At 38.3% G+C, this 23187-nt stretch overlaps 1 protein-coding gene across 4 annotated transcripts in view; it reads left to right on the forward strand.

Moving 5' to 3' along the window:
* SLC44A5 (solute carrier family 44 member 5) overlaps positions 1 to 23187 on the forward strand; it is a 427045-nt gene that overhangs the window by 62849 nt on the left and 341009 nt on the right. The window contains exon 2 of one of the 4 annotated variants that reach the window (XM_059884630.1): positions 18726 to 18799. Coding sequence (XP_059740613.1) covers positions 18787 to 18799 — 13 coding nt within the window. The 5' untranslated portion in view covers positions 18726 to 18786. 4 annotated transcript variants of the gene reach the window in all.

The raw sequence follows: 23187 nt of genomic DNA on the forward strand, positions 1-23187 counted from the left end.
GTTACATTTTATCAAGTGATAGAAATTTTAGATAGTATGTTTCTAAAACTTGTCAGGCATAAACTATAGTTTTCTTGCTCTTACTTGAACATCTTGCTCAACTATTTTGCTGTTACTTCTAGAGAAGTAAAAAAAAGAAAAAGAAAAAAGAAAAGAAAAAGAAAAATGTGAAGGAAACAGAAATCAGAATTGGAAGGACATTTGTGGTGCAAATTATATACATCTACCCTTGTACTTTCTACTGTTTCCCCATCTATTTGCCATGAAATGATGGGACCAGATGCCATGATCTTAGTTTTCTGAATGTTGAGCTTTAAGCCAACCTTTTCACTCTCCTCTTTCACTTTCATCAAGATGCTCTTTAGTTCTTCTTCGCTTTCTGCCATAAGGGTGGTGTCATCTGCATATCTGAGGTTAGTAATATTTGTCCCAGCAGTCTTGATTCCAGCTTGTGCTACATTCAGCCCAGCATTTCTCATGATGTACTCTGCATATAAGTTAAATAAGCAGTGTGACAAATATACATCTTTGACATACTCCTTTCCCTATTTGAAACCAGTCTGTTGTTCATGTCCAATTCTGTTACTTCCTGACCCATACAGATTTCTCAAGAGGCAGGTCAGGTGGTCTGGTATTCCCATCTCTTTCATAATTTTCCACAGTTTGTGGTGATCCACACGGTCAAAGGCTTTGGTATAGTCAATAAAACAGAAACAGGTGTTTTTCTGGAACTCTCTGATAATCCAGTGGATGTTGGCAATTTGACCTCTGATTCCTCTGCCTTTTCTAAAACCAGATGGGGAAATGGTAAAAACAGTGACAGACTTTATTTTTGGGGGGCTCCAAAATCACTGCAGATGGTGACTGCAGCCATGAAATTAAAAGGCACTTACTCCTTGGAAGAAAAGTTATGATCAACCTAGAAGGCATATTAAAAAGCAGAGACATTACTTTACCAACAAAGGTCTGTCTAGTCAAGGCTATGGTTTTTCCAGTGGTCATGTATGGATGTGAGAGTTGGACTATGAAGAAAACTGAGTGCCGAAGAATTAATGCTTTTGAACTGTGATGTTGGAGAAGACTCTTAAGAGTTCCCTGGACTATAAGGGACAGTCCATCCTAAAGGAAATCAGTTCTGAATATTCACTGAAAGGACTGATGTTGAAGCTGAAACTCCAAAACTTTGGCCACCTGATGGGAAGAGCTGACTCATTTGAAAAGACCCTGATACTGGGAAAGATTGAAGGTGGGAGGATAAGGGGATGACAGAGAATGAGATGGTTGGATGGCATCACTGACTCAATGGACATGAGTTTGAGTAAACTCCGGGAGTTGGTGATGGACAGGGAGGCCTGGTGTGCTGCAGTCCATGGAGCTGCAAAGAGTCGGACACGACTGAGCGACTGAACTGAGCTGAACCATAGTACTTAGGGCTTCCCTGCTGGTTCAGGCAGTAAAAAATCTGCCTACAATGCAGAAGACCCGGGTTCAATCCCTGATCGGGAAGATACCCTGGAGAAGGGAATGGCAACCCGCTCTAGTAGTCTTGCCTAGAAAATTCCATGGACAGAGGAGCCTGGTGGTATAACATTCATGGGATTGCAAAGAGCTGGACACGACTGAGTGACTAACACTCTCAGCATACTCATTGAATTGCTATTATATGTGATTTTTTTTTTTTTTTGGAAAGCAGGAATTCTGCTTTATTTCACTTCCGAACCTAGCACAATGCATGGCTCATAGGTGCTCAATAAATGGCTGCTGAATTTATGTTTTTGGAGTAGGCTAATATATTTGTTGTTGTTTAATTGCTAAGTCACATTTGACTCTTGCAACTGCCTTGACTGTAGCCCACTAGGCTCCTCTGTCCTTGGGATTTCTGAGTCAGAAATGCTGGAGTGAGTTGCCATTTCCTTCTCCAGGGGATCTTTCTGACCCAGGGATTGAACCCAAGTCTCCTATATTGGCAGGTGGATTCTTTACCACTGAGCCACTAGGTAAGCTTGGGCTAATATATATGAAAATTTAATAATTTAGACTGAAAAAGTGAATTCTTAGTTTAACTCACTGACCACAGATTATATATTTATAGATTTATAAATAGCAATAAAAATGTCTATTGTCTACTGAATTCTTGGGTGACATCCAGTTCAGGTGACCGGAACACTGACACACACTGCGTGCATAATGTGTATGGGTTTGACCTCGTGGCTGGGACTTATAAATAAGTCTGGTTTGGATTTCAGTTATTGTGGAAACACTTAAGGCTTATAAATGTGAATCATGTCCTTTTCTTTCCTTGTTTTAAAATGTTATTAATATTTTCCTAGAGGTGATATTCTGCCTATCTTGCCACTTCTTTACACCTAGATAATAATACTTGTTGAATGTTAAAAGTGCCCTGATGGATCCCCAGAAAACTTTCTAGGTATGAGATATGTGGAAACTGGAAATTTCTAAATCACAGGAAACCACAAGATGTATAGCTATTGATTGGAAAGTATGCAAAGTTAAGCTATAGGTCACTGTATTTCATTCCTTCCTTCCACATACTCCTTCCACTTAAGGAAAAACAGAAAAGCTTTTTCCTTAATTGTGTTTACTCTCTCAAAAGATGTATGTGTCACTTACCAATGCCTACATGCGTACTGTATTCCATACCCTATGATGTCCTCATCCTCAGGATGAAATGTCTGCCCCTTGCTTGTCATATTAAGATGCCTTTGGGGAAGAATTTATGGACAACTTTATTCATATAAAAACAGGCTTGGGAAATAAGTCTAGATCAAAGTTGTCTCCACCTCTTAGTACTTAAGGCAGGAATTGCTCCTTTGGCCTCCATCTATAATCCCCTTCTTCCTAGCAGCTTTCTGGTGGCCATTTGACACAATTCTGGCGAATAATAAGCAAAAGCCTCTGGGTGGGGCCTCTGGGGAAGCTGGGAGATTCAGTGAGTAGACCCTTCTGTCTTTTCCCACTTCACTCTTTCTTGCTTCTTTCCGCCTGAAGTCCTCTGATGCCTGAAAGTGCAGAAGCTACCATGTAACTAAGAGGCAGTAGTCACACAGTGGTGCATGTTGGGGTGGAAGGAAGAACAGCCTTCCTATATCCTTGTCCACATTGTTGTTTTGTTGTGGTTTAGTTGCCAAGTAGTGTCTGACTCTTTGTAACCCCATGGCTTGGCAGCTCAAAACACACCAGATTATCCACCTCCAGCCCTCTTGTTTTTGTTGTTGTTTGTTTTTAATAACAATGACCATTTATTGTTTAAGCTGCTGAAAGTGATTGTTATATTCCAGTTGAACATACTTCTAACTCGGTCCTCAGTTTCCTCATTTATAACTTGGGGATATTAAAACTACCTACTTCATACTATTGATATGTGAATGAAATGAATTAAGTGAGAGGCACAGCAAAGTGCCTGGCTCAGAGTAAAACTAAATAAGGTTTAGATATAACATCATTATTCCAACCTGAATATTTTCTTCATTATATTTGTGTTAGAAATTTATGTTACAAAATAGATCGTATGCAATTCAGTGCAGCTTTATCATAATCTTGTCTTCTTTTCTGAAGATTGTTTTTAGCATTTTTAAGAACAGTTTTGTTGAGGTATTACTGACTACAGTGAACTGTGCATATTTAAAATGACTGATATGATAAGTTTGGATGTATGTATTACCTGTGAAAACAGGTTGTTGATATTTCTCCCGGCAATCTTGATTCCAACTTGTGATTCCTTTTGCCCGGCATTTCACATGATGTACTCTGCATATAAGTTAAATAAGGATAAAGTGAAAGTGAAAGTTGCTCAGTCATATCTGACTCTTTGCAACCCCATGGACTGTAGTCCATGGAATTCTCCAGCTGAGACTATTGGAGTGGATAGCCTTTCCCTTCTCCAGGAAATCTTCCCAACCCAGGGATTGAACCCAGGTCTTCTGTAGGTCCCCTGCATTGCTGGTGGATTCTCTACCAGCTGAGCCGCAAGGGAAGCTCAAGAATACTGGAGTGGGTAGCCTGTCCCTTCTCCAGAGGATCTTCCCGACCCAGGAATTGAACTGGGGTCTCCTGCATTGCAGGTGGATTCTTTACCAACTGAGTTATCATGGAAGCCCTTTAAATAAGGAGGGTGACAATATACAACCTTGTCACACTCCTTTCCCAATTTTGAGCCAGTTAGAGTATAAACTAATTCTATTTGGAGGAAGAGTGGTCTAAAGTTTAGACCATCACTATAATCAAGGTAATGAATATATCCATCACCCCAAAGACTTCGTCACATACGTTTGTAATCCCTTCATTCCTTCACTTCCCACCTCTCTCCCCTCTGATGACCACTTGTATGCTTTCTATCACTATAGATTATTTTTCAGTTTTTAGAGTTTTATATAAGTGGAGCCATACAGTATGTCCTTTTTTTTCCCTTTTTTTTTTCTGAGAGGGATGATTCAGGCCTCTTCCACTCATCGTAATTATTTGGAGATTCATCCATGATTTTGCATGTTCAATAGTTTTTATTGTTGAAATAGCATTCTATGGTATGAATACACAGACATTTGTTTTTACCTATTGATGAGGAACTTTGAGTATTTTTAATTATTTTAAATTAAAATATTAAGTATCTCTGTCCTGAAACACTTTGTTTATAACTCTAATGGAACATTTCTCATAATGTGTTAAACTAGGTTGTTTTCATACATCCTCCATTAGACTATTCTTGTCCTTCAAGTAGGGGAACTGTGTATTTTTCGTCTTTGCTCTCCCCGCCCCTAGTCTAGCAGTATAGTTTCAAATTGGTACTTCATGTAAACAACCCTCTTAGGTGAAGCCCAGGCGTTCTCTTCCTCCTGTATTGTCTTCATTATCACCATTTACTCATTCAAAAAGAAAGTTGAGAGATGTTTGTTTGCTGCTTTTTGAAAATATACTTTGTCTATGTATAATTCATACACAATAAAAGTCACCATTTTTTTAATTTAAAAAATTTTATACAATTTCTAAAGGTTATACTCCTTTTACAGCTATTACAAAATATTGGCTATATTTCCCACGTTGTGCAATACATCCTTGTAGCCTGTCTTACACACAATCGATTGTACCTCCCATTCACAGACCCCTAAGCTACAAACCACTAGTTTGTTCTCTATACTGTAAGTCTGCTTCTTTTACGTTCACTAGTTTGTTGTATGTTTTAGATTCCACATATAAGTGATACCAGGTAGTTTTTGTTTTTCTCTAACTTATTTCACTTAGCATCATGTCCTCCACGTTCACCCTTGTGTGTAGTCATTCAGTCATGTCTGACTCTTTGTGACCCTGTGGACTGCAGCCCACCAGGCTCCTCTGTTCATGGGGATTCTTAAGGCAAAAATACTGGAGTGGGTTGCCATGCCCTCCTCCAGGGGATCTTCCCAATGCAGGGACTGAACCCTGGTCTCCTGTACTGCAGGTGGATTCTTTATTGACTGAGCCACAAGGCACAAGTTCACCTGAGTTGCTCCAAATGGCAACATATTATTTTTTTTGACTTAGTAGTACTCCATTGTGTATAGTTGTTAAATTGTGGTCAACTCTTTTGCCACTCCATGGGCTGTAGCCCCCCAGGCTTCTCTGCCCATGGAATTCTCCAGGCTTCTCTGCGCATGGAATTCTCCAGGCAAGAATACTGGAGTGGGTTGCCATTTCCTTCTCCAGGGATCTTCCTGATGCAGGGACTGAATCTGCATCTCTTGCATTGGCAGGTGGTTTCTTTACCACTGAGCCATACACACACACACACACGTTTGTGTGTGTGTGTGTGTATGTATATATGTGTGTGATATATCTATGTATATATGTATATTAATGTGATATATATATATATATATATAAAAGCTTCTTTATCCATTCATCTTTTGATGGACACTTAGGTTGCTTCCTAAGTGTCTATCAAATAAATAATGTTGCTATGAACATGGGGAGGCATGTATCATTTCAAATTATTGTTTTTGTTTTTTTTCAAACATATACCCAGGAGTGGAATTGGTAGATCATACGGTAGTTCTATTTTTAATTTTTGAGACCCTCCATACTGTTTTCCACAGTGACTGCACCAATTTACATTTCCATCATTAGTATGTGGAAGTTCCCTTTTCTATACATCCTTACCAATATGTGTTATTTGTGTTCTTTTTGATGATAGCCATTCAGACAGGTGTGAGGTGATAGCTCACTGTGATTTTCATTTGCATTTCCCTGATGATTAGTGATGCTGAGCATCTTTTCATGTGTCTGTTCGCCATCAGCTTTCCTCTTTGGAAAAATATTTATTCAGTTCTTCTGCCTCCTTTTTAATTTTTTGCTCCGTGGCATGGCTTGCAGGATCTTAGTTCCCTGACCAGGGACTGAACCCAGACCCTGGTAATGAAAGTGCTGAGTCCTAACCACTATACTGCCAGGGAATTCCCTCCCCATTAAAAAAAATTTTTTTAAATGTTGCATTGTATGAACCATTTATATATATTGAATATTAATCCCTATCAGTCATATCATTTACAAATATTTTCTCCCATTTAGTAGGTTGTCTTTTTGTTTTGGTGGTTTCCTTTGCTGTGCAAAAGCTTTTGTTTATCTAGGTCCCATTTATTATTTGCTTTTATTTCCTTTAGGAGATGGATCCAAAAATATTGCTGTGATTTATGTCAAAGAGTGTTCTGCTTATTTTTTCCTCTAGGAGTTTTATACTACAAAGCTATAGTAATTAAAACAATACGGTACTGGCATAAAAACAGACTGATAGATCAATGGAACAACATAGAGAGCTCAGGTATAAACCCACACTTATGGTCAATTAATCTATGACTCCAGAGGCAAGAATACACAATGGGGAGAAGACAGTAATTTCAATAAGTGGTGCTGGGAAAACTGGATAGCTACCTATAAAATAATTAAATTAGAACATTCTTTAGCACCATATTCAAAAATTTGTTGTTCAGTCACTCAGTTGTGTCCGACTCTTTATGACTCCATGGACTGCAGCATTCCAGGCTTCCCTGTCCCTCACCATCTCCTGGAGCTTGCTCAAACTCATGTCCATTGACTTGGTGATGCCATTCAACCATCTCATCCTCTGTTGTCCCCTTCTCTTGCCTCAGTCTTTCCCAGCATCAGGGTCTTTTCGTCTATTGATATCTTAGCTCTACCTTTTATTATTTTTAGTGATTGTCTAGGGCTGACAATATATATATCCTAACATAGCATAGTCTGTGTGTTAATAAAAGTAATATTCTACCTTTTTGTGTTTCCTAAATCCTTTACATACATCACATTTCTCATTTCACAAATATAATAATGTTAATCAGAATTATTCCATTTACACCCTTTCCTAAATTCACTTTTCCATTTAAAATCACTCAAATGATTCATACCAGGATTATCAATGCACGCTCAAAACCATGTGGTGAAACGTAATTGGGAAAAGGGACATTTACAGTGTCAGACTATCACTAGATCTTTTTTGACAGCAAAAGAAAAACTACATCTTTATATTGGAAAGACCTCACAAATTCAGGACAACTTGAGTTTGTTATGCCCTCATTTTTAAATTTTTTCTTAAAAGAGTAAATGGCATTTCTGGAAAGATCCATAAAATACTATTAAGGGACCATCTTTGTGGAAGGTGACTGGACACCTAGGGTGGGAAGGAGATCAAGTTTTCAGTGTTCATCTTTTAAAAAATCATTTTAACATACCACATTTTCAATTTAAAAAGAATAAAAAATAAAGCAAGTATGTTAGTGAAAAAAAAAAAATCACTCAAATGCCCGCCCCCCCCCCACCTTTTTTTTCTGGTACTAAGTTACCTCCTAGAAATTAAAAGGCGCTTGCTCCTTGAGTTGCTCTATGACCAACCTAGACAGCATATTAAAAAGTAGAGACATTACTTTGCCAACAAAGGTCCCTGTAGTCAAAGCTATGGTTTTTCCAGTAGTCATGTATGGATGTGAGAGTTGGACTATAAAGAAAGCTGAGTGCTGAAGAATTGATGCTTTTGAACTGTGGTGTTGGAGAAGACTTTTGAGAGTCCCTTGGACAGCAAGGAGATCCAACCGGTCCATCCTAAAGGAAATTGTCACACGAGTGTATGTTCCTCAGTTCTTTGTCTCGTCACAACAAAGATTTGGAGCAATGGACATTAAAGCCCTCGGCGTGTCACAGCTCTCGGGTCTTGGACAAACTGTGCTACAGCTCTTAGGCAAATCAGTGTTACAGCTCTATTTTATTTAGAAGATAGCAGGAGAGAGAGAGAGACAGAGAAAGAAAAGAGCGCACGCATGCGGGAGAGTCCCTGAGAAAGCGCTTTGGCTCCTCCTTTTATATGATTTTTCCTCCACCTGGGAGGAGCCCTATGCAAATTGGGCTTAGCCAGGAGTGCTGTTTGTTCTCTCTGAAGTCTTCACTCTGATCCTCGGACCTTCCTTTGACCTTCCTTGTCTTTTAGCCACCACCATTTTGGACTCCTTTTTCCTATTCTACCTACCTAACATTTCCCCCTCAAGAGACAAATCTTTGTTGTGATGAGACAAAGAATCGAGGAACATACACTCGCGTGACAGGTAAATGCTTTGTGCTTTCTTTTCCTGAGAGGTTATTAGTATTCCTATAAGACTCAGTATCCAACCTTCTGTTTCTGTGTCCAGTCAATTCAATAATAAATCTTTTTCTGACTCTCCTTTCTTCCCCTCTTTGTTCCTTCTTCCCAAGATTTTGTTCCCTGAAACATACTTCTTTGTCTTAGGTTCTGTATTCTGAGGAACCCAGGCTGAGAAAATACAATTATTACCTGTACAACAAGTACAATGCCCATAACTTCCTCCAGAGCAGTGATTTTTTTTTTCCAGACATCTTAAGGCAGTACTTTATTAAGCCCTAAAATATGCAGCTGGTAAAAGTAGAGCAATTCTGATTGGAATGAGAATGAGGCTGAGGTTTTGTAAAACAAAAACCAATATACTAATTAAGCTGTGAACTTCATGAGAATTAGAAAATGTCTTATTAATCTTTGATTCCTAAGAACCTGGTATAGGGTCTGGCTCCCAGCAGGTAGTCAATAATATTTATTCCATTGAACTACATTTAATTGAGGGAAGCTAAAGTCTAGACAATATAAATAATTTTATTTAGTCTATAGTGATTATGGATATAAGAACAAAACAAATACAGTTCTAATACTTTTTCTGGAAACATAAGGTTTATTAGGAAAGGCAATAAAATGTTTTCTGCAAGCTCAAGTTTTTCTATTCTTGACTTTATATATTAATTTTCAGGTGGATTTTCAGACTTATGTATTATGTCATCAGTAATAAGTTGAAATAGAATTTTTAAAGATCCTCTACATGCTTGAAATTGTTTATTAATAAAAGTGAAAGGGATGGGAAAGTTATTTATAATTACTTTATTCTTATCAGTGTGGGAAGAGTGAGATAGTAAAGTAAAGCTAACATCTAGAAAGTAAAGATACCACTACAGAATCAAAGAGCCACAAATGGAGCCTCTTCTTATATACTGTGTTGATAGTCAGTATTGAAGGGTGTCATCATTTCTTAAGCATGACAAAAAATCCAGAGGGATAGATTTCTTGAATTAGTTATTGTGAATAAGATTTTCTGAGCATTCAGAGGTGGGGAGAAGTGAAAAAAAAAAACTGACCTGGAAATTTATGCTCTTAAATAATTTAGCAGGATATAGTTTTATATGACAGAGAAGGCAATGGCACCCCACTTCAGTACTCTTGCCTGGAAAATCCCATGGACGGAGGAATCTGGTAGGCTGCTGTCCATGAGGTCGCTAAGAGTCGGACATGACTGAGTGACTTCCCTTTCACTTTTCACTTTCATGCATTGGAGAGGGAAATGGCAACTCACTTCAGTGTTCTTGCCTGGAGAATCCCAGGGACAGGGGAGCCTGGTGGGCTGCCGTCTATGGAGTCGCACAGAGTTGGATATGACTGAAGTGACAGCAGCAGCAGCAGCAGTTTTATATGAATAAGGTATTTTATCAGTTGGTTCATCAATTCACCTACTCACTTACCCACCCATTATAATGGTGTTAAGATTGGCATTTAAAAAGCTTCCATGAGAATCTGTTCTTTACCATCAATCAATGAATTTTTAAAATTATGTTTCTTTAAATAAGAACTTCAAAGTTTTATGGATAGCAAGTTAGTGACTGAGTTTCATTTCCTTTATTGTTAACATTGGATTTATTTATGAAAGTTGTTAGGAAAATATAGCCTTAAAATACAGCTATTCAATCATTCAGCATACATGTCAGTAATACATACTTTGTACTGAGTGCTGAGGATTCAGTGGTAAATATAGTTAAATATATTTCAGAAATGGAAGGAACACCAAGATGTTATAAGAAGAGCTGGTAAGGCATAGTTACTGTCTATGAGACACAGACATGGAGAAAGGTTGTGACTTGTCCAAGGTTACAGAGCTTGTAAATTATTCCTCAGAATATATAAGGTTATTTTTAGGTATAATTTTGATTTGCATGAATCTTCTAAGCAGTACTGAATGATATCTATGAAGACAGCCAATGGCAAAAGGATCGTTGCACAAATGAGAAGCCACTAAAAAAAAAAAAAAACCAGTACTCTTTTTAAGAGGAAAGGGTTAGGGCTTCCCTGGTATCTCAGATGGTAAAGAATCCACCTGCAATGCAGGAGATCTGGGTTCAATACCTGGGTCAGTAAGATCTCCTGGAGAAGGGAATGGCAACCTACTCCACTATTCTTGCCTGGGAAATCCCATAAACAGAGGAGCCTAGTGGGCTACAGTCCTTGGGGTTGTGCAGAGCCAGACATGACTGAGGGACTAAAATATATAGGATGGAGTGGGGGGAAAAATTTAGGGTCATTTTAGTTCATCTAAAAAATTTTCAAATGAGTCTTTTCCCCATTGTGTTGCATATGGCTTAAAGAGTTGAAAAATAAAGTTTATTGAGAATCTAAAATGTGTTAGGTACTTTAATATCTATTAACTCATTTAATATTCACAACTACACTGTGAAACATTGTATCATTAAGTATGATTAGCTGTTTCAGCTTGGTGTCAGAGGGTGTATCCTTCCTTAGTGATCATCATTGTCCAGAGTCTGACACACACACTCATGTTCAGTAAGTGTGCTATTATGTGGTCATCCAGAGGTTAACAGGCCCACGCAGATTGGTCCCTTCTCACCAAACTTATGAGTCTGACTATAAATCAGGACATCAATTTACAAGTCTCTATGAGGAAATTAACTGCCAAGTAGACTAGATATTCATGTCAGCTTGTCAGAACCTTTTATTCCCTGAGGAAAAGAACACTTGGGAAATTAAAGACAGGAGGATGCCAAGGAAGTAAAAATTAGAAGAAAGTGAGTTGGATGCTCTTAATAAGGAGAGTGTCATGCAGTTACTGGAGCTCAGTGTTCCTTCTCTGCCACTGGAATATACTTGCCTGGCTGAGGAATCTGAATATTATTTTTACCCAACCATATTCCTCAGTCAATATTGTCTACAATCACGGCCAGTTGTATACTCAGGCACAGTAAGAGAAAATAGATAGGGAGAGCCTTAAACTTTGTTCCCCAAAGTCCTCTAGTTTGGGCCACGCATCTGCAGGTGCTAGAAGAAGGAACAGAGAGGCAGTTTATGGATTAATTATAAAGATCAGGACAGAGATTATGACAGTGATAATCTCAGATAGTGATTCAAGATTTATTATGTATTAGAAATTGTGCTAAGAACTTTATATCAGTTACCTAACTTAACTCTCATGACAACCATCTCCAATGAACCCTTAATATTCTTATTTTATATAGATGAGGAAACTGAAGTTTAGAAATGTTAAAAAATAATTCATTGGAAAGTGGGTAGTCCAAACCAGTGGATTGGGGGCATCTCAAGGTTAGGGTGTCCAAAGCTGACATCTTCATTTCTTCTTAAAACACATTCTTCTTCCAGGTCTGAAACCTCTGGGTACTAGGTCCCTCCCTCCATCTCTCCCTCCCTCCCTCCTCCTGTTCTTCTCTCTCTCTCCCTACTTCTATCCTTCCTTCCTTCTCTTCTTCACTCCCTCCACTCTCAGTTCCTCACATCAGAAAATACAGTAAATTTTACCTCCAAAATACATAGTGGATCTTTTCCCTTTCCTTCACCTCTCCAGTCGCCACCCTAATCCAGTTACAGACCACCTCCTGCAGTTGCTACGCTCCCCCCACCCCACAAACCAAGCATTGTCCAAAGAGTGGTATTTTTCTTTAGATAGGTAAAATTTATGTAACATGAAGTCAGTCATTTTAACCATTTAGGAAGTATACAATTGAGTGGCTTTTCATATATTCACAATGTTTTGCAGCCATCACTACTAGCTAATTCTAGAACACTTTCAAAAAGAAACCCTGATCTGTTAAACACTTTCCACTCTTCTTCCCCTGAACACCAGTGATCTGCTTTCTGCCTTCATGAATTTGTCTATTCTGGACACTTCATGTAAATGGAATCATATTTGTGGCCTTTTTTTTTAAAAAAAATTTGTGGCTTTTGTGTGTGGCTTCTTTTGTGAGAAATGTTTTCAAGGGTCATCCTCGATGGAACATGTATCAGTCCTTAATTCCCATTTATGGCTGAGCAATATTTTATTGTATGAATATATCACATTTTGTTTATTCATCAGTTGATGGACATTTGGATTGTTTCCACTTTTTGGCTATTATGAATAATACTTCTGTGAACATGTTTTAACACCTGTTTCAACTCACTGATCTTTTAAAAATGAAAATCATGTAGTTATCCTTATTTAAAATCCTTCAGTAGCTTACTGCAATCATATCATAGTCCAAGTGGCTTATTTTTCTAATTTTAATTTTTTAATTTATTTTTGACTGTGCTGGGTCTTTGTTGCTGTGCGTGGACTTTCTCTAGTTGTGGTAAGTGGGGGGCTACTCTCTAGTTGCCGTGTACAGGCTTCTTGCTTCAGCGGCTTCTCTTTTGTGGAGCATGGGTTCAATTCCTCTGCAGCACCTGGAATCTTCCTGGACTGGGAATGGAACCCATGTACCCTGCATTGGTAGGCAAATTCTTAACCACTGGACCACGAGGGAAGTCCCAAGATGTTTTCTTTTGGCCCACTAGGGTCTTCCTGCTCTGCCTCTTCTTTCTCATTTAAGCATCTTTCCTCTTCCCTTAATATGTGGCAGCCGCGCTTGCCTCCATTTCTTTCAGCTTCTCAAGCCTGTTTAGAATATTCACACCTACTGTTTTATGCATTTCACACCTGAAATGCTCTTTGCAGTACTTCACATGGCTAGTTTATTTCATCTTTCAAATCTCCATCCTTAATGTTGCCTTCCCTGAGAGGTTTTCCCCTAACTCTATTATTCCCTATTTCCTTCTACTAGTTTCCCACCTTACGATTACAACGTTCTTTTTACTCTGTCACCCTCACAAGAATGTAAAGTTCCTTAAGGTCAGGAATTAAAGTGTACCTGTGTTCATCATTAATATTTACACTGTGCTTAGTGTACTACTTGACATAGAAGAGGCACTTCATAAATGTTTGAATAAATGAGAAAGATCACAGATGTTGGATGTAAGATAGAGTAATTCAGTGTTTAGTGACAGAGGTATGCATGCATGCTAAGTCGCCTCTATGCAACCCCATGGACTGTAGCCTGCCAGACATCTCTGTCCATGGGATTTTCTAGGCAAGAATACTGGAATGGGTTGCTATGCCCTCGTCCAGGGGATATTCCTGACCCTGGGATCGAACCCATGTCTCTTATGTCTGCTGCATTGACATGCAGGTTCTTTACTATTAGTGCCAACTGGGAAGCCCTAACAGAGGTACACTGACAAAAAAGAGCTAGGTGGTACAGGATCTTCAGTTATGCTAACATTTGAAAATCTCAGCAGGTGAGTATTCAACAGAGCAGGTCAGTCATTGGTTCAAGGTGGAATATGAACTAAGATGGGAATCTAGTTAAGGAGTCAGAGGAAAATCTCTGCATGTAAAGTCAGAGTTCAGGAAAAAAGAGCATGGTTAATTTGATGTCAGTTCTAAACAAACTGACTAAATTTCCTTAAATATCAACTGTCTAAAATCAGAATTGGGTCTTGAAACCAGCCTGGGACTATGCTCTTCAAATCATCAATCTCTCTTCAGCATTTTTAATTAATACATCATCTTTATCTACTTGATATGAATAGATTGTGGCCAAATAACCTCATGTCCCCTTGCCTTCTGGATATGACCACCGAGATCTGAAAATCTGTGATCCTCCATGCCATAGTTTCCAAGTTTCAAATGATTTTTTCACTGTACACAATTGATGTTGGCTCTGAAGTTATATGTATTTGTGGGTCCTTTCAAAGTGGCACTGCTTGACTTGAAAAAACAGCGTATTTCGGAACACATAGCCCTTAATCTTAAGGCTAGAGATATAACTTCAGAAAAAAAGAATTTGAGTAATACTCAGTAGCAAGATTTCCTAAATTGTTTTTTAATATGGTAGTTACTTAAAGGTAAATGCATAGGTTTACAAAATCATCTAACTTTAGAAAGTTAACATCCAAAGTATTAAGATTTTCTTTATTTGATCTTCATCGTTGAGTAGGCTTTACTCTAGTTGTGGCAAAGGGCAGCTATTCTGTGCGCAGGCTTCTCACTAATGTGACTTCGCTTGTTGCAGAGCACAAGCTCTAGGGCATGCGAACTTCAGGAGTTGAGACACGTGGGCTCTGGTTGTGGCTCCCAGGCTCTGGAGAACAGGCTCGATAATTGTGGTGTATGGGTTAGTTGCTCCACAGCACATGGGATCTTCCCAGATCAGGGATCGAACCTGTGTCTCCTGCACTGGCAGGCGAAATCTTTACTACTGACACACCAGAGAAGCTCCCAAAGTTTTTTTTTTTCCCCCCACTAAAGTTATTAGATGAGTCTATTCTCTGAGGATTTCATTTTGATTTTTGTCTGAACACAAACTTAAGCTAGTAGAATAGAAGTTTATTGGTACCTGAATTGCAGGATTAGACTAAATCTTTCTTATTCTTCACTGTGCAATGAAATGTGATAAAAATGAGTCTGTACAAACCAGAGATATGTTAACAAGATTCTTAGACAGGAATTAGACATTTTCCATGACTGATTAGGTAGCACTGTAATGAGACAGATCTAGTCTTGGATTACAATTAGAAGTTTGAAGAAAGAGTTGGAAGTCTTAAACAAATTTTATGAAGTACAAAAATAGTTAAGTGCAGCAATATGAAATGTCAGCTCTGGGCTTCTTAACATGTAGCTTTGAAAATGAAAAGTTAAAGAAAAATGTGATAACATTTAAAAATCTAAAAATAATTTTTGAAACAAGTCTTGAATTTAGACATACTTGTAAGGAATAAAAACACAACTCAAGGAAAAGATATTTAAGGAAAAGAATGGCTACATAAGCAAATGTAGAAGGAATAATGGAAGCAGAAAATCGCCATTTTGCAAACATTATTGTAACAATGGATTCAGAAGAATAATCCATGAGTATTAAGCTTGAAGAGGAATGGGATATTTATGTGTCATCAGAGTATCTCCTTAGAGATTACCTACTAATTACAAAGCAAGAAAGGGTAACTTGACAGTGGAGAAACTTGACACTACTTTATTGAGTGATCCAAGTTAACATCATAATGATGGAATAAACTGAGTTTGATTCCTGACATGATACACTGAGAAAGTCACAACACCATTTCAATAGTATTCTTGCCAAAAATGCTTAACTTGAATCTAATCATGTGGAAACATCAGACAAACCCAGTAGCTAGTTTATTTATCTGTGGTCATGTAGAGAATGTCCTTGTTCTTAGGAAAGAAGAATGAAGTACTTAGGGATAAAAAGGCATGATTCTGCAAATAATTCTCAAATGGTTCAGGAAAAATATCCTGTGGATGTGCATGCGTTTGTGTATGTGGATAGAAAGAGATATATGGCAAAGTGGTAATGGTGAATTTGATTGAAGGGTATACAACAGTTATTTGTTTTCTTCTTCCAACTCTTGTGTAAGTTTGAAATTATTTCAAAATAAAAAGTTAAGGAAATAAAAAGAGCGATTAATAATAATCTGCCTGAGAAAAGGTGTTCTTTCCTTCCTGAGTTACTATCAGTGAATAGAAAGCACTGGACAGTGCCAAAGTGAAACTGTAGACTCTGTGAGGCAGAGCTGATGGCAGAGTTGGTAGATGAACTTGCAGTATTATTTATTAGTAGAATTTGGAAAACAAGGTTGAGCTTCTTATAACTATTTCTGAAGATTGTCACCTTATGTGGATAATTCAGTTCATTTCGTAGATATCAGTAGGGCTCCTATTATATTTCAAAACCTTTGCTAGACGCTGGGGCTCCTGTGATGACTAACTCTCTTGTTCTCAGGTCACTGACACTTGGGAAGGGGGGACAGCTATAAAAAACAAATTTAATATTAGACAGTAAAAGTAAACATAGATGAACAGATGCAATAATTATGATGGTATCGGGAGAAGGGGTTGGTGTGGTGGAGGGAAATGACAACAAGGCCCAGGAGTTTTCCATCTGGTGGAGGGGGTGGGACGGATGGAGCAGAGAGATTCCTGGCAATGGGAGCAGTAAGGACAGAGGCAGGAAATACAAGAAAGGTTGGGTTGTTTTGGGGACTCAAGTAGTTTGTTGGTGTTGTGTATATAGCTTTCTGATTTTCAATTTGTAATAATAAAGCATTAGCTTTGAGTTTAATTATATAGTTATGAATATTGATGACACTAAAACAGTACAAAATAATTAAAGCCAGAGAACATACAATATAAAGTAAACCTTTCAGAAACGGTTCTTATTTTGTATTAGATAGCATTAAAAAAAAAAACTTGGATTCCTTTTGTTTAAAAATAACTTGGGATTCCTTCTGCAAAACCTTTTGCAGCTTTTGTCAAATTTGAATAATATATGGGCTCTTTTTTAAGGAAAGAAATTCCCATTATTCCCAACAAGGCACATCTTCAGCTGCTTAGTGGCTGGGGGATCAGAGTTTGAGAATGAAAATGCCTTTCCATTACAAATTGCTACTAGAAGAAGATATTTTGTTTTCAATTGGCAAAGTGTTTTGGATTATCAAAATGAAAACAAATCAAATAAACTGCAATAGGCAAATGGTAAAAGATATTTGCAGTCTTTGAGTTGAAAGCTGAGTATTCTTCATATGCAAGCTTTACACAAATTTGTAAGTAATGCATTCAGACACCCTGAGTACATGGGCAAACAACCAGATGAATAATTATAAAAGATGAAATAAAAATGACTAGTAAGCATTTAGAATGTTCACCTTCCTGGTAATTTAAAAAGTAATTTATAATGAGAGACCATTTTTTGACCTATAAAATTTGTAGATGTTTTTAAAATGTATAACCTGTGTTGATGAGAATTTTTAATAATAGAAAAAAATTGTAAGCAATCTGTCTATCCAACAGTGTTAATGTGTGTTGATTAACACACGTTAATGACATTTCCTGGTCATTAAAATGTTGTTTTTGAGAAATTTTAAATAATAGAAATGCCTGTGCTATCATACTAAATGTAAGAAGCAGTGAACAAAAAGTATGATTTCACCTAGTCAAAATATACATAGAGGATTTTGATAACATCTTCTATTACCATAGTTTACTTATCAGTAGGAAAACTGGGTGACAGAGCATACAGGAACTCTCACTACTATTTTGCAGCTCTTTTGTAAGTCTAAAATTATTTCAAAATAAAAAGTTACAAAACATACAGAGAAAAAGGACTGATAGGAAAAACAACAAAATCTTTGTAGTAATCTCTACATGGTGAAATGGGTTTTTTCCCTTTCATTAAAAAATGCTTTTCTCTAACATTTTTACCAGTTATATGCTATATCATCATCATTATCATCTCTCTCTCTCTCTCTCTCACACACACACACACACACTCCTTTCCCTAAAATTAGAACAACACAAAAGCTAAACTCAAAAGAAAAATGCCATCTACCACAAGCAATTTGTTGATCAGTGTGACAGCTAAGCATAAAAGCAGAAATCTGCTGAAAAAGGGTGCGTATAGGTGGAAGGTAATACAGAGGTATCAACTGCTTAGAGATGCACTTAACAGGTGGATGTGAACTATGAGAGTAGATAATAAAAATAAGGATGGAGATAGATTTAGGAGACTGTGGCACTGATAATTTTATTTTAGTGGTAAAGGAGATAATGAAGTCTTCTCAAAAGAGAGTAGATACCCGCAGTATTTTATGTTAGAAGAGAATTAGGCTAATTCTCTAGATTTCTGCTGCTGCTGCTAAGTCGCTTCAGTTGTGTCCGACTCTGTGCGACCCCATAGACGGCGGCCCACCAGGCTCCCCCGTCCCTGGGATTCTCCAGGCAAGAACACTGGAGTGGGTTGCCATTTCCTTCTCCAGTGCATGAAAGTGAAAAGTGAAAGTGAAGTTGCGCAGTGTGTCTGACTCCTAGCGACCCCATGGACTGCAGCCTACCAGGCTCCTCCATCCATAGGATTTTCTAGGCAGGAGTACTGGAGTGGGGTGCCATAGATTTCTAGGAATCATAAATCATAGTAGGTTATGGGAGTATTCCCTTAAGGTTGGTTTTTAATAAGTTAAAATCATTTGCTGTAGGTAACCATCTTTATACTTGTTTTTATCACAGACTCTGTTCTAAGCAACTCAACTTTGCACTGGTTCAGGTCTTCTGAAACAACAGCCTCTTAATGACTGACAAAGGTAACCACCTAGTCAAATTAAGTCCTTCTTGATGTAGATGTCTGTGTAAAATATTATTGTTCTATATTAAATAAGGACAAATAGAAAAATGAAAACATAGTATGGTGTCACTAGGAGCTGCGCCTGAAACACTGCAGCATTGTGGTTCTCAGTGGTTTCCTCTCAAGACCTCTGAGATGCAGGCCATCCTCCTTCCATGCCTGGGGGCTCCCCATAGCTGTGATTCTGAGGAAGTCATGGTACATATGGGCTCTGTGGTTTATAAAGAGCACATCCTCAGGCAAACTTAAGTCACTTCTGAAACTGCCCCCTTTCTCCTGCTTCACTCCCTCCACCTCAAGAGTTATTGCTAGAATCAGAATCCTTGACATTTTCTTGAAGGATTATTCTTCTCAGCCCCCTTTCTCACTGGGAAGCCAGAGCTCTTTAAAGCAACCTGATATCAGAAGTTGTTCCTTCTAGAGGGACTAAGAAGCACTTTACATTTTGACCCTGAGTTCTACTATTTCTGTCTTCATAATTAGGTTTTAAGCCCTTGGCATTGAAAGATCAGGTCTTATCTATCTTTTTACCTTCTTCAGGGTTAGCCTTTAACATTCAAAAAGGTAGTTACTTAGTAAATGTTTGCTGAAAATGATTACTGTTTTCCTTAAGGGCAGATTTTGTTCCCTCATGAAAGAAAATCTATTTATTGCTATGAAAAAAATGTTGTATAAGTACAAATTAAAATGAAAAATATAGAGTTTGTAGCTTAAAGCTAAGCTGCCGCTTTGATCTTTGGCTGAGTATTTTAAAAAGATTACAAGGGTTATTAAAAATAGGATCTAAAGGTCTAACAAGACCTAAAAATGGGCCCAAGAATGTGTCTAAATCTGCTTAGGCTCCTGAAGGCTGCAGGCACATTGTAGTATGTGGGCGTCACTGACACGGACCCCTGCTCCATGAATATGTCCTAGGGGACCCTCTACCCTCTGAGTGTGGACTGCAATTGTTCCTCAAGTAGGAGATGACAGATTTAAAGAACAGTTTCTTTTATGCAGATATACAGTATTATTAACATTCTTATGCTGGTGCAGATTACTTCATTGTTTAGGCTTATTTGTTCCTTTGTCAAAGAGAATAACAGTCACCTCCTAGACCAAGGTAAGGATCAAATGGACACAGTGTCTGAGAATCAGTATGTATATGTAAATAAACAGTAGTTTGTATTTTATTCACAAATTGAAATTCAGAAGTAGGTTACAAATGTGTATTTGAAATAGCATTACTAGGGTTTTATGATACCTTAGCTATATTGTGGTTTATACTGGCATGTAAACAGCAGGACATTGCTACCATGTCTAACAATGTTTGAGGGAAAGCAGTTCCTCAAAATCACATAACTGGCATCCTCCTAGAGTTTTGGAACCATGATGTACTTGTAGGATGAGTGGTGACAGTGAACGTTTCAGTTGCCCAGCCGTGTCTGACTCTGCGATCCCATGGAATATAACCCGCCAAGCTCCTCTGCCCATGGAATTCTCCAGGCTAGGATACTGGAGTGGCTACCTGTTCCCTTGTCCAGGAGATCCTGACCCAGGGATCGAACCCCAGTCTCCCACACTGCAGGCAGATTCTTTACCATCTGAATCACAGGGAAGTCCAGGTACCCAGTTCTTTTCCTTGTTGCTCATTTGGTATTTACCACCCTTCCTGAATATTAGCAATTACATAAACTAGAAGAGGCATCACAACTTTCACCATCAGAAAAAAAACATTTTTTTCACAGTAATATCTGCTTTTTAAAACTTCTTCTAATTGATGTTTCTGTTGGCCTTCATTTAGGGTCAGGTAACTTGCAGGCCTTTGACAAATTAATGAATGACATTCTCTTTGCCATTTATGTTAGACTCCTTGGGCATGAGTCATTACTCAACTCTAATCAATTTTTTTTGCAGGATTTACATGTGTAATAGATTAAAAAATGTGATCAGAAAAATCATAGAAAAGAGTATAGATCTTGGTAAAAACTTTCCATCCATAGGACAACATTTGCATGCTTGTTAGAGTAGAACACAGAAGTTACAGCATCCCCAGTGACACCACTATCAATAGAAAATATTCAGTAAACATAAAATTACCTGTGAAGTTATGCTAGGTGTCATAATATGAGAATCACTTTGAGAACAGTGATCGGGAATTACATATATAGACTTATAGATGGAGAGAAGAAAAGCAATAAGCAAATATCTATATATGGGCATTGTGGTTTTCATTATGTAGAAGTTACAACCTAAATTTTGGAATGTTGTTGTTGTTCAGTTGCTAAGTTGTGTCTGACTCTTCGCAATCCTATGGACTGCAGCACGCCAAGCTTCCCTGTCCTTCACTGCTGCTGCTGCTAAGTCGCTTCAGTCGTGTCTGACTCTGTGCGACCCCATAGATGGCAGCCCACCAGGCCCCACCGTCCCTCGGATTCTCCAGGCAAGAACACTGGAGTGGGTTGCCATTTCCTTCTCCAATGCATGAAAGTGAAAAGTGAAAGTGAAGTCGCCCAGTCGTGTCCAACTCTTAGTGACCCCATGGACTGCAGCCTGCCAGGCTCCTCCATCTGTGGGATTTTCCAAGCAAGAGTACTAGAGCGGGTTGCCATTGCCTTCTCCACTATCTCCCAGAATTTGTTCAAACTCATGTCTATCGAGTTGGTGATGCCATCCTATCATCTCATCCTCTGTCGTCCCCTTCTCCTCCTTCCTTCAATCTTTCCAAGCATCAGGGCCTTTTCCAATGAGTCAGTTCTTTGCATCAGGTGGCCAAAGTATTAGAGCATCTGTCCTTCCAATGAATGTTCAGGGTTGATTTCCTTTAGGATTGTCTGGTTTTATCTCCTTGCAGTCCAAGGGACTCTCAAGAGTCTTCTCCATCACCACAGTTCAAAAAACATCAATTCTTCAGCCTTTTTTATGGTTCAAAATTTGGTATGTGGAAAAGGTTAATTATGTGACCGAAGTAGAGATTAGAAATAAAGTTTAGGACTTTGATGTCTTGTCAGTTTCATGCATAATAATGGTAGTGTTACTGTGAGCTCTTGAGTTAGCCAGGGCAGAAGGCGTTTCAGTGTCGGCAGCCACCAAGGCAGGATAACAGGACAGTGGCAGGGAGAGTGGTGACTCTTTCTCTTTGGAGTGTGTTCTTCAAGGCTGACCCAGACTCTGGTTAGGCCTGGTGCTAGTACCTGAGGCAAGGTAATGCTTGCTGCTGCTGCTGCTGTTGCTAAGTCATTTCAGTTGTGTCTGACTCTGTGCGACCCCATAGATGGCAGCCCATGCCTAGCACTACATTTTAGGATGTGCCTCGGGCTCTTGTACCTGTGGGGAGGGTCAGGGAGAGGAACACCATCATTTTTACTCGTGCGGCTCCAGGGCAATGTATGTCTTCAGGGGCAATAAAGAGGAATGCCGGTGCTAGAGAGATAACCAAGATGAGACTTGGGGAAATGATATAGCACCCAAAATTGCCTCAGAGATGAATAATAAATTCAGTCTGAGACTGTTGTAAATTTTGTTTCCAAGTGCATATAAGAGCAACAAAGCCAGTAGATGTTTAAATGGGATTTTCAAGCTGACAGTTTATCCAGACTTTATACTTTAGCTTAAATGGGAGTGCCTCAAGTCACTCCTGATTCATTTCTGCAATTGAAAAGGAATCTTTACAGTATGTTTTAAAGCCACTGAGGATTTATTTGTATTAACATTTTAATTTTGCTAAATGCCAATAAAGGCTATGCCTTATATTCACTTTTCTGTTAGGCAATTGCTTGAAAATGTGTCATTGTAAAATTTAAGAAATGTGTAATTTACTAGTATGTCCAGAAGCCAAGAAACTATTTATACATTTATTTCTATATCTATATCTGTATCTATATGTATGTATCTATATATCTATACCTATATCCATATCTATATTGTCCAATGGTCATACTTTCAAACATACTGATATTATAGAAAATAGAAATGGACATGTTTAGATGGAGTTAATAAGATTAAGAATTATATAAAAATTAATCATGCACCCATACTTTAAAAGGGAAAGGCTTTAAGAAATGAAGGTAAGGGCAGTAATAGTTCCCTTATATCCTAAGATAAGCAAAGTTGATCAAAACCCATCTGTTCATTCTTCGATTTTCTGTTTTACTTCTGTGGTTATTCTCACTCCAGTAGCATGTATAACGACACTGAAATATTACAAAGAAGGTTAGTATAGCCCCTGTGCAAAGATGGGACTTCCCAGGTGGCTCAGTGGAAAGAATCCATCTGCCAATGCAGGAAATGCAGGAGACATGGGTTCTATCCCCAGTTGGGAAAATCCCCTGGAGTAGAAAACGGCAACCTGCTCCAGTATTCTTGCCT

This window comes from Bos taurus, chromosome 3 (genome assembly GCF_002263795.3).
Source record: "Bos taurus isolate L1 Dominette 01449 registration number 42190680 breed Hereford chromosome 3, ARS-UCD2.0, whole genome shotgun sequence".
Lineage (NCBI taxonomy): Eukaryota > Metazoa > Chordata > Mammalia > Artiodactyla > Bovidae > Bos > Bos taurus.